General features: G+C 39.2%; 1 protein-coding gene across 1 annotated transcript in view; it reads right to left on the bottom strand.

Annotated features, from left to right (window-relative positions):
- Window positions 1-10,379, bottom strand: part of COL15A1 (collagen, type XV, alpha 1) — a 39,498-nt gene extending 29,119 nt beyond the window's left edge. Inside the window, exons 1-4 of the mRNA XM_009573327.1 lie at window positions 10,212-10,379; window positions 5,621-5,683; window positions 3,706-3,783; window positions 3,554-3,589 (exon numbers count right to left, since the gene is read on the bottom strand). Coding sequence (XP_009571622.1) covers window positions 3,554-3,589; window positions 3,706-3,783; window positions 5,621-5,683; window positions 10,212-10,379 — 345 coding nt within the window. The remainder of the gene's footprint in view (window positions 1-3,553; window positions 3,590-3,705; window positions 3,784-5,620; window positions 5,684-10,211) is intronic.
- Between the last annotated feature and the right edge of the window lie 2,123 nt (window positions 10,380-12,502).

The following is a 12,502-nucleotide window of genomic DNA, read 5'->3' as shown; positions in this document are numbered from 1 at the left end:
GGCAAGTGTTTGTCCTTGCCTTTATGTAATATCATTTCATCGAAAAGTGGTGTACATTCTTGGAAAATATATCTGATGATGACGAGATGATTTATCTTAGCATCAAGCTGAAATTCATGGATTAATTGTTGTAATTTTTATCACGCCAAAACTGAAGACTGGATTAGAGATGAAATTCAGAAGTGGTTAACATGTGAACATATTGATTCATAACATCACCATTGTAATCGGAGTTTAAAGCTCACTGATGGCAGCTGAAACTGTTCGAAGATGGTAGGACCTTTATTAAACTTCTATTTCATTTCCTGTTTGAAGGTAATTTCTGCCCATGTGATCAAAGCTAATGCCTGTGTCTAAAGCAGGCAATAGATTGCTGGTGGACTTTGGCAATATTGTGCCCCCAAGCTTTCAAAATCATTCAACCCACCCTTCTGTGCTACCATATCCAATAATGGGGTTTGGAAAAAAAAAAATCCAAAATGTTGTGGGATATTTTTCTATTTCACTTTCTGGTATTTGAGCCTTTAAGAATATGCAAATCTGAGCTTTACTGAGCAATGAAGATGATTGGAAACAGACTTTTTTATTAGTTTAAATAAAGAGAAGTGTCTGGATCTCATGCTTTAACTGGGACTTTAAACATCAACAATGTGAGAGTTGACCGTGCTGGAGCCACCTTTACTCTTTCCTCTGTCAGAGTGCCAGCCCACCCCCAACAGATGTTAGCGACTCCCCGAGACAGAAGCCAGCAGTCACAGCTAGAAGTGAAAGAATGAAGTGAGGAAGCCACAGGAGACTGCTTACCAGAAAAGGAAATTTCACTTACAACAGCAGAGAGTCGATTTGGGCAGACTGACACTGTGGTTCTTACTAAGGGCTCCTGTTCGGTTATGTGCAGCAGTTTGCTTCACTGACAGTGAACAGCATAATCGAGCAGGTAAAAGATTCTCATTTCCCCTGTGGCAGGAGGTTGGATTCAGTCTGTCTCTTCTGCTTTTGCTAATAACAGTACTAACCTGACTATCCCTAGCTCTCATATACCAAACCACTACTTCTCTGTAGCTCCTTGTGCTCCAAGCTCCTGTGATCCTCTCTTCTGTCCAGCTGAAGTCTCGAAAACGTGGGGAGCAATGAGTAGGGACTTTTATTTTAAATTCTGGAAACTTGTGTATGAGTTCATTGTGCTCTAACAACACAGAGGAACGATCAGAGTCCCCAGCTACCTCACAGCTGTTCCTGGGCCAGAGTCTTACTTTGTGCAAAGTCGAACAGAACCATCGTAATGAAAACTTTGGTAAGTTATGCCACAGAGGCTCTGGCCCAGCACTCTGAAGTCTGTATATTTTTGCTGCACAGGACTCCCACTGACTACAAAGGGATTTTTTCTATGCGACAACACCAAAATGAATCATCCCCATTAGCAGCGATGATCAAACTAGAGTTCTGTCTTGAGACAGGTTCTGTGTGCCAAATTCTCCTGCAGCATAATCATTTGCACCAGTGCTGGCAAGAACTTCCTCTGAATGGCCTTGTCTGCATGCTGAAGTGTATGAAGCATCTCGTGGCAGTACAAAAGGAGATGTAAACACAGAGTTTGGGGCTGATAGAAAAAGGACATGTCGTGAAGAGTGCACAGCAATAGGATGAGAGGCAATGAACACAAGTTAGAACATGAGAAATTCCAAATAAATATAAGGAAAAACTTTTCTTACCCAGAAGATTGTCAAATACTGGAACGTGCTGCCCAGAGAGGCTGTGGAATCTCTGTCCTAAGAGATGTTGAAGACTCGACTGGGCAAATCCCTGAGCTAAATAGACCTACTTTGGGCAGTGGTGTGGACTAGATGATCTCTGAAGTTCACTTCCATTCTAAATTATTCTATGATTCTGTGTCGAGGTGAAAGTATAGACTCACCTTGTCTATACAAGGAGGTGTCGAGGTGAAAGTATAGACTCACCTTGTAGTCATACAAGGAGAAGAAAAGGAACTCCCCTTCTAGTAAGTTAGGATAGACCCCTCAAGGTATTCTGATACAAGGAACTCCCCTTCTAGTAAGTTAGGATACCTCAAGGTATTCTGATATACAGTAATTAAAAAAGCAGTTACTCAGCACACCCAGTTAGCCACTTCTAAAGACCACAGAAACTAATGGCAAAATCTCCTACACACCTTGGTGCGCAGAAACGACAACACCCACTAGCATTCACTTAGGCACAACAGAGACCAGGCTACATCAAAAGCAGAAGCAAAAGTAAGTTAGGATACCTCAAGGTATTCTGATATACAGTAATTAAAAAAGCAGTTACTCAGCACACCCAGTTAGCCACTTCTAAAGACCACAGAAACTAATGGCAAAATCTCCTACACACCTTGGTGCGCAGAAACGACAACACCCACTAGCATTCACTTAGGCACAACAGAGACCAGGCTACATCAAAAGCAGAAGCAAAAAAACATATCCCACTAGCATTCACTTAGGCACAACAGAGAGCAAGCTACATCAAAAGCAGAAGCAAAGAAACACTCAATATCCTTGATCTTTGGAACGCTAGACTAGAAGAAATTAATTCCTGCTCTAACACTACTGAGTCTGGTCAATTGTTCTTATTTTATAACTAATTTCTTGTGCTTTCACACAATAGTCTGTGTCCATTCAAAAATATCAGGCCAAGTACCTGAAAGAAGGCCTCTAAATCTTGATTTTGGTAAATGGTCTTACTACTGCCTGATTTGCAGCTTCCTCAGAATCCAAGGCAGTTGCAAATTATTGGCACCGACAGAAATTGAGCCTGATGTAGTCAGTTGTTTTAAATCATAGAAATAAAGAACAATTTAGATTGGAAGGGAACTTTAGAGATCATCTAGTACAACCCCTTGCTCAAAGCAAGACAAACTTCCAAGTTAGGTCATTCTGCTCAGCACCTTGTTCCACAATCTCTCTGAGCACCTATTTCTGCAGCAAGACAAACTTCCAAGTTAGGTCATTCCGCTCAGCACCTTGTTCCACAATCCACCATCTCTCTGAGCACCTATTTCTGTGTTTAACCACTTTTACTGTGAATTTTTTGCTTTATAACTAATTGGAATTTCCTTTGCTGCAGCTTGTGATCATTGGCACTTGTCTTTTTCCTGTGCACCTCTGAGAAGGACCTGACTTTATCTGTTCTATAATTCCCTTTAAGGCACTGGCAGGGAGCAATTAGAGCTCCTCTCAGCCTTTTATCTTCAGGGCTAAACAAGCCGAGTTCACTCAGAGTCATAAGTTATGCAAGTTTCTGGCTCTGATGATATTTCACTGTCTGTTTAGATAGTAATGGATACATTGTGCATTCAGAATTTAAATTCTGAATCAAGTCCGTAGTTTACAGCACCACATATGTAACAACCACATTCTTTTCTGAAGGACATTGATCATCCTGAAGCATGAATACTCCTTATGATCCCTACTCAGAAGGAATGAAAAGCTAAAACAAACTAACTTTACGTTTACTATTATCTGTAAAACCAAAGCAAATAAAAAAAAGAATCCACTCATCTTTGGAAATGTCTTACCATTGGTCCCACTGATCCCACCACTCCAGCTTCACCCTGTTGAGGACAGACACACATCGAGCAATGACAAGGAGAACTCATGCATTATCTAGAAGTGGCTGGTAACAAGGCCACCAAACATTCTGGAGGAACATAACACAGTATTAGCTCACCTTGTCCCCTTTTCTTCCTAATAATTCCGTTAAAGATCCATCAGCAGCAATGATAGCTCCTGGTTCTCCCTTTTCACCCTGCAATTATCAAAGTAATTTTATGGTGTTTACAAGGTAGTTCTCAATGAATCAGAAGAAGTCAAAGCAGCGTTACTGCTGTTTGAAGCATGACAGATTAGTCATGCTGTGATATCAAACAGAGAAATATCAATGTGAGTAGGGTGAAGCTTGATTCTGGGGGAAAAAAGGGCTGATCTTTCTTAAAACATAATGAAGTACACTAAAAGTATCCTGCTCATGTAAATCTCCCTGAGACGAATAAGTACTTATTTTTTTAAAAAGGCTTTTGATTGCTCTCAATAGAGTAACTATGTGAAACATGCTGTGTTCACAAAAGACCTCTGCCAAAGGCAGACAGGCTACTGGTGTCTTCTTGTGTACCATCAGCTTAGATACTGGTCAGGAAATCCTGCTGGAAATGTAAAATCTTGATAGAACACTAACTGTCCTGATTTTGCTATCAGGAAAGCATGAATCGTTCTCTCTATATGCCTGGCACGATGCAGCCTCATTACCTTCAATGAAGGCCAATTCCGAGCATTCAAATTATGACCATCTACATTCCACTTCTTCAAGGGGTAATTCCATTGAGTAACAGCACCACAACCATGAATTATCATTCCCCCGTGCCAGTGCATGGTTCCCACTCTGGATCTTTCAGCTGTAACTTTCCTCCTCCTAGCAGCTTGGTAAAATAGCTTTCCCAAGATCTCTAATGAAAGAAATCTAGCTTGAAACTAACAATTGCATTGCTGATTAAAATGACAGTCCAGGTTATAGCACTTCCACTGAGCAGGAAGTGCTATAACTCAGTTCTTCTTCAGGTTTTTAAATCTTTGGAGCCTTTGGAGTCTCCCTGAGGACACTTTGGATACTTTGGAGTCTCTCTAAAGCTTGGCTTTACTGACTTTATCTTCTGTGAGATTCTATGGACCTCAGGTTGCAACAGAAGCATCTCATGATCCTTAAAGCAAAATGCTCCTAGGTGTCTGTGCAGCTTCATTGTGGTTCCCAACTTTATCACTCTTGAGCATAACCTGGTGTTCACGCCTCAGAAACATCACTATGTCATTGGTGGGTACAAAATATAATGGCTTCAAAGTTTTGAGTTCCTTCCAGTGTGGACAGCAGAAGCCAAAAAAACCCCCCAAACAAAAAAACCCCACAACCCAAACCAAAAACCACTCAGCTGGTTTCAAGGTTGAGCTTGATCATTTTATGCACTCCATAAAAGAACAAGAATCCTTGTGACAAAAGGGGACTGGTATTTGTGGCCTGAGATGTTTCCTTCTGAGCAATGAAGATGCTGTTCATCTACAATCCCATTTCAAACCATAATTAACCATTTCCAAGCCTTCCTATTACTTGTGAGAAAGTGAGGTCAGCTTACAAAGAATAAGCAGAAAGCGTTTTTGTTTTTCTTTTTGTTATCCCCAAGATTGTAATAACTTAGATGTTCCTCTTCCCTGCTTCCTGCAGATGGATGAGAAGGCGAAGAAAAACAGAACAGCAGCTGCAATATTTACAAAGTAACAGAGTCAGTCCTTAGTCACCTCTCAGCGGTGCTACAGAATAAACACTGTTGTGCAGAAATAAGGCAAAGGATCCTAAGGAGAGATCTCCCCAAGTCTCATACTCTCTTTGGGAATGGAAAACTGCAGTTTCATTCTGTAGACAAAGCCCTCTGTGCCAAAGGAGGAGGAAAAGATTAATCTTTTTTTATTTGGCCTTTTGGTTAGGATCTCAGGGTGTCAGCACAGACAATCAACATACAAGAAGAGGTCACCTCATGTTTACTGTTTATGCAAACTTATTCTTTTGCAGAATGTACTTTTCCCTATGCATTTTCTCTTACCTGTTGTCCTTTGGGTCCTTGTGATCCAGGCAAACCAGTATCACCTTTCGGTCCCCGAGGGCCCTAAGCAAAACCAAGTACATAAATCCATGGTGAGATCTGCTAAGAATATGAAGCTGGGCCATTTTACTAAATGTAATTTTAAATAACTGGAAAACTTGAACTTGAATCACTCTGGTTACAATCTAAGAACTCTTACAAGACTAAAGTGCTGTCTGAATCGAAGTATTCCCCAAAACAAATATCATATAGGAAGAATCTGTTAAAAAGAACAAAACAAAAAAACCCTGATGTTTATCACAGTGTACATGATACACACATTCACAAAGAGAAATATGCAAACATTAATAAGATTAATAAATGAATTAATAAATTCAGCCTAAAATTCTCTATTTCCTCTCTACTCTGTTCTCTCTTCCTCCATGATCATTCAGCCAGACTGATTTTCAACAGAATTTCTGAAGCTATATTTTAACAGTACTTCAAAAAAATATTTTTTATCTGAGATAGAGATTATACGTTTGAAAATGAGATAATTTCTTTATCTATTCTGTGGTGAAAACATTCCACTCAGATCACACTTTGTTTTACAATCTTCCATTATAAGTGCATTCAGAAGCATTTTTTTACCCACCAAGAACTGAATTCAAGTCTACATGATTTCTGCATTAGTGAAGAGATAAAGAAAAGACCTGAGGTAAGAACAAGAATGGTATTTTCATGTCTATAGAAATTCTGTAAATGACAGAGAGCTTAAGAATTCATTATATCACTTTCTAAATGTTATCAGCTCTTTTTCAAATGAGAAGTATTTTTATGGGGTTTTTTTCCCCCTTTCTTTGGCTTCCTGTGCAGTCCACAATACCCAGGACTTAGTAAACAACCTTCTGTAGAATTCTGGGCAATTTGCCAGCATTTTGTCAACATCATTTGTCAGCCTTCCCAGTTTTCTCCTTAGTTATTCTCAGGCAATAGACAAAGGATCCTGAGACCATATGCACGTATCTGAACTGTAAAACAATCATAACAAGGGAAAATAATTCTATCACATTATATGGAATATAAATATAATAGTATAAGCAATACTATATGAAGTCACAAGCCAGATAATGTTTATATGGTGTGGCAGTCTGAGCGCAATAAGTAGGTAGCATAGTATAAGGCACCTTTTGATATTATGGCTGTGCGACGCTTCCATGGTGGCACTGGTATGTTATTACAAAAAATAATAAATGTTTCCTAAAGGATCAAATAAAAACGGTACACCTCGTAGGGCTTTAGTATACTCTGTAGCTGTGACAAAAAAAGCCTAAAGGATAATACAATTACATATACATACGAAGATAACATTTAGAAACCCATTTGTTCCATTTATTTCTCCTAAATGGCATAGGTCTTTTCCTTAGGTCATAATTTTTTGTCAGAGTCAATTACATTTAGATTTAAACTATAGAACTGATTCTGAAATAAGCAGAAATATGAGATGTGCATATCACAGTGTACTTCATTTCCAGCCAAGTTAATTTCTACCATAGCTGTTGATTCCATAAAGACCTAGTCTCCCATATGAAAATTTATTAGGCTTTGTGTAAATTATGTACAACATAAATTTTTTAAATATTAAACTATATTGAAAAATACTTACTTAAATCCAAGGAACATAATACTTACAGGAAATCCTGGTAGACCTGGCTTGCCATCTGGCCCCTGCAAAATGCAAAACCCCCACCTCCTTACAAACACATATTACAGATTTGCAAAATAGAGTATGCATTTCCATGTATTGCATAATTTGTGAATATTAACTGATCTGAAACTGGATTAAGAACTTCATTCCGCCAGTGGTAAAGTTGTGAACACTCCACAACGCCCTATGTTTCTAACTTTTTCCGGGATGTTAGCATTTACTTTCCAAAACTGAAGGGACAGAGATCCAGGAAAGGCTGAAGAAAGGTGACTTTTTCCACATATGAAAGGCATGCAACCATAATTCAACCTCCTCTGTATCTTTTCCAGATTCCAGCACAGAGACCACAGTAGCCCTCCCACCTTTGCCATTTTGCTCCTGGTTGTCTGTGGCTAGAAAATAGAGTGTGTAATAGGCTGTGAATAAAAACATGGATTTGGATTTGTACTGGGCATATTTAAGATTGCCCCACTGTGATATCTGCAGAGAGACACTCTAGTTCTAGTTCAGATCACCTGGATGTATATTACCTGAGCCACTATGAGACTGCACCTCTTTCCTGACTAGAGTGAGCTGAGACTGAGGTTCAAAGACCTTTCCAATTGCAACTGGGCTTCGAGCTACAGGATCTACTTCTTTCTGTTGGGACTGTAGCTCTAACAACAATTACAAACCAATGCATTTCTGCTGGGCTCATGAGCCCACTTGTCTATGTTATTTTGAGAACCTGTCATCTAAGGCTTGAATGGCAACTACCTGCAGTAACAGAGCTCACACAAGAGGTCCCATCCTATCCTGGCATCCTGTTATGTCCAGGGGTTAGGAGAATCAGGTCTTTAAGAAACACATCAAAATACTCTTCCATGAAAACTCTTTTACCATAAGCACAGCTGGATGCAGCCACAATAACATGATGTCATCCTACCATGTGACAAGTGGAAAAGAGGCATATTAGGCTAACAGATAAAAGCTGTTATTGGAGATAATGCCCGTCTTCCCAGTTCACTGACAGATTTAGTAAATATTTGTTTTGGGACAGTTGTATTAATAAGATACATGTTTTTTTCAAACTATGGCTATGTGGAGTGAAATTCTGCTATCAGGTACACACATTTTGGTTTTCCTTGTTTCATCAGGGATTGAATGTGAGAGAGAGAACTATGCTCACAAACCAGAAAGCAGATAAAATAAAATACACAAACAACAGTCCACAAATGAAACTAGCTGTGAAGTAAGATGCTTCGTTTTGGGGGGATTAAAATTTTGGGAAGTGCAATATATTGTAGACTTTCAGGCAAGTTTGAATAGACTCCACAGCCTGGAAAAGGTAGATTTCTCTTCGGATCCAGTCCTAGGAATTTGAAATCATTATCAAGAAGCATTCAGAATTTCAAATATTTGACTGAACTATTTTGCAGCTGTACTCCTAGCTGCAAAACAGAACCTGAAATTTCACATCTGTTGTTCTCTCATGAAATTTCCAGCTTTTCATCCACAGCTATAATTGCTGTGAGACTAAACTCATACACAGGAGCCTAGCATTCCTAGTTGCAGTCTCAAAGAGAACTGAGCAAAATACTTTATCCCAACCTTTTATGACTTGAAAAACAAGAACAGAAAAAAAAAGGAAAAAATGCTATGTAAATCTTAGTCCCTATTTTTGCATCAGTTCCACATTTCTGTAATTCTGAGCATATAGCTCAGATTCAGAGCTAAGCCAATTCCTTTTTCATACAAATGTGTAAAAGCAATTCATTCACACAGAATTCAGTTCTGCCCTAAGTACTTCCACAGAGCTCAGTGCTGAAGTTAACAGGAACATAATTCTAAAGCATAGGAAACTCAGCTCTGAAGATACTGAAGATTTAATAAAGCAGCATATACTCACTGGAGGCCCAAGCAGTCCTTTAATTCCAGTAAAGTTAAAAATTCCCTCTGTATCATTGAGTAGTAGCTAAAAAAGTGGTTAAGGAACAGGTTATTTCAAATCCCAAATTGATTATGTAGGGCACACATACATTTTTTAGAAATGTATAGACAGTTAAAGCATCCCTTTATAACTATGGGGAGAAAAACACAAATAGAAACAAAACAGAAAATGCTCTCTACTTCTAATTTTTGTTATACATCTGGAATAACAAAACCTAGCATTTGTTTTACACTTCTTACGTAAGGATCTCAGAATGCTTTCAAAACTTCAGTTAACTGACTCTCATTTTTAATTTGAAAACTATGAGACCAAATGTTGCAGCCTGAAGTCATTTCTCCTCAGTAGGATAAAGATCAAAATGAAGGTTTTATACTCCAATATGTCACTGGCATTCTAAGATGGTGAATCTGTCTGACCATGCTTGTTCTGTTGTAGAGTTGAAGTTATAATTATATTCTGGACATGTCTGCATCACACCATGCAATGCCATGCAGTGATTCCTAAGTCAGCTCTGATCATGCTGCTGTGTATGCAATCAATGAAACTAGCTTGGATCCCCAAAACAGTATAGTCGCTTGGATGTGGAGCAGCACCTAAGCTAATCAGCTCTGAGTCTCAAGAAGCCTGAACAGAGCAGTATAATAGCAATGCTGTTATACTGCTTCCTACCCTGGAATTAGTGAGCTTAGCATTAGCTCAGGCATTTCTGCATAATTTGATCACAGAATCAGAATAATGAAGGTAGACGGGGACCTTTGGACATAATCTGGTCCAAGCCCCTCCTCAATGCAGGTCTAATTGGATCAGGTCGCTCAGGGACTTGTCCAGTTAAGTCTTGAACACCTCTATTGATGGAAATGCCACAATTGTTCTGGGCAACTGGTTCAAGTATTTGAGCATCGTCAGGGTAAAAAGTTTTTGCTTATATCTAATTGGAATTTCACATGTTCCAACTTGTGTCTGTTACATCTTACAATATTGCCATACGCGTCCAAGAACAGTGTGCCTCCATCTTCTCTGTATCCTCTGATTAGGTAGCTGTAGACAGCAATAAAGTCTCTCCTTAGCCTTCTTTCCTCCAGGCTGAGCAGACCCAGTTCTCTCAGTGCTCCAGTTCCCTGACCATCTTGGCAGCCCTGCATGGGGCTTGCTCCGTTATGTCAGTATTTTTCTTGTACTGGAGACTCCAGAAGCAGTCTCATGAACGCCATTCACAACTCCCTGAGTCTGCCAATTAAGCCAATTTTCCACTTATTTTATCATCTGCTTATCCACTTCATAGGTCATCAGTTTGGTGATAGCAAGACTATGGGAAACTGCATTAAAAGCCTTCCTAAAGTCAGGGTGTACAACATTCAGTGCCCATCCCTTGTCCACAGACAAGCAATCATTTTGGTCAGGAATGAATTGCCGTTAGTAAATCCACGTTGGCTGCTCCCAATCAGATTCTTGTCCTGATGTTACGATTAGGCTTCCTTTTTGGTTTCATTTTGGTTTCAGATAGCTACCTTTCCGGTTTAAATAGGTGTTCCCAATACTGTATCATATGGTCACATATTACAATTCAGGACAGACAATATGTAAGTGCTTGCTCCATATAAATGTTGTGGGAAAAAAGAGATCCTTACTCAGTTTTTGTCATTTGTTTAATTTCTTTCACTCCAACAGTCCGATTTGTTGTGTGACAGTTTACCATTGTTTTGGATTCAGAAATATGTACTGAATCTCCTTAGGGGCTTGAACTAGTCCACTTATTTAGCAGGCAAGCCATGCCATCCATTTCAATATAAGGTTCTATGCGCAGCAGTATATTCCCATTCAATGTAATGAAAATCTGAATTTCACAAGGCCGGGGCAGGGCATGGCTTCAGGTGCCAGGGATTCACTTAGCACATGAATAAGCATGTTGTCACTGAGTTATTGTGAAAATCTGAGTGCCTCTTCTGCTTGTAACTATGTGCAGATCAACCATCTTTTGCAACATTTGTTGTGAATACAGTATACAGGAACTAAGTTTGAAGCTACCCCTTTCTGTACTTTGAGAACATGTTGGCATCATGGTTCTTGCAGCTAAAGCACTTTTACTGGGTGGTGCTACCTGCTCCCTGTCCTCACGTTCTACAAAAACCACTGGAAAATTGTCAAATAAAAAGACAGTTTAAGTCCTGCAGGCAGCACTCCACCTCCCAGCCTGCATGAGCTTTCTGCTGCATTGCTCCAGGGGTAGCATGATGCCTTTGGTCCCACTGTATTCCCAGCTCTATATGGCTCAGAAAGGGAACAGGACATGGGCTGTTACTTTAATGACAGTAATAGAAGTGTCCTGCTGCTGCAATTGTTCTGCTTTATCTACAGCTGGTGGCAGAAATCCAGGATCCCTGGGTTTACACTATCTTTTCATTGTGAAATTGCTCAGTATTCATTCTTTTTGGGCTCAATCCAAACTGTATTGAAGTCAGTGGAAAGAATCCCAAAGGCTTTGCTGAGCTTTGGATCAGGCACTTTGTATACTTTATAGAGTTTAGCTGCAAATGGAAATTGTGGTTGGAAGTCAGAAAACTGTACACAGTGCTGAAGAAGATATGAAAACAGAGAGTACAAGGATGATGGTTAGAGAAAAAGATTGCACTCTTCACAACCTGCTCCGGGTATATAGTTATTTATCTTCCTTTTTGGATGTGCAAGCAGCTTTAATAGCAACAATCTGGCAATGTAATTTTCAATACATCAAATCAGTTCAGAAAGTGCTGACTACAAAATAAGGACAACATTGTTTTTCATATTTTCTTCACTGTTATGAAGAGGAAGAAACAGTAGTTTTTAGCATGATTGTCTGGGTTGGGTTCTAAGTAAACCTTCAGATCTATATCCAAATGGCATGAATATGCCCTTATTAGAATTACAGAAAGAACATAGGAAACACAAAATCTTTTGACATTTGCTTTATACCCCCAACATTAACCTTTCTCCAGGCCTTTCATTCAGTTCTTGTACCTAAACTATGGATGAATAATGGCAGCAATACATAATTGTTTAAAAGTTTTAAATTTAAATAGAATAAAATTTCTCTATTCAAAATTATTTCTGCACTGTATCCAACTAAATTGGAGTGATAAAAATGTAGCAACAATTAATACGGTTTACTGGTTATCATGATTCCACGCATGAAAATGCAGAGTATCAGAGATTATGCTCCAAAAGAGCGAAATAGCCAATATAAGATGAGGAATATTGATTTTAGTATTTTCGAATATCAAACAGCAGC

This window comes from Fulmarus glacialis, unplaced genomic scaffold (assembly GCF_000690835.1).
Source record: "Fulmarus glacialis isolate BGI_N327 unplaced genomic scaffold, ASM69083v1 scaffold5882, whole genome shotgun sequence".
Taxonomy (NCBI): domain Eukaryota; kingdom Metazoa; phylum Chordata; class Aves; order Procellariiformes; family Procellariidae; genus Fulmarus; species Fulmarus glacialis.
Note: the sequence above shows the minus strand (reverse complement) of the source record. Positions and strands in the feature narration are given on the sequence as shown.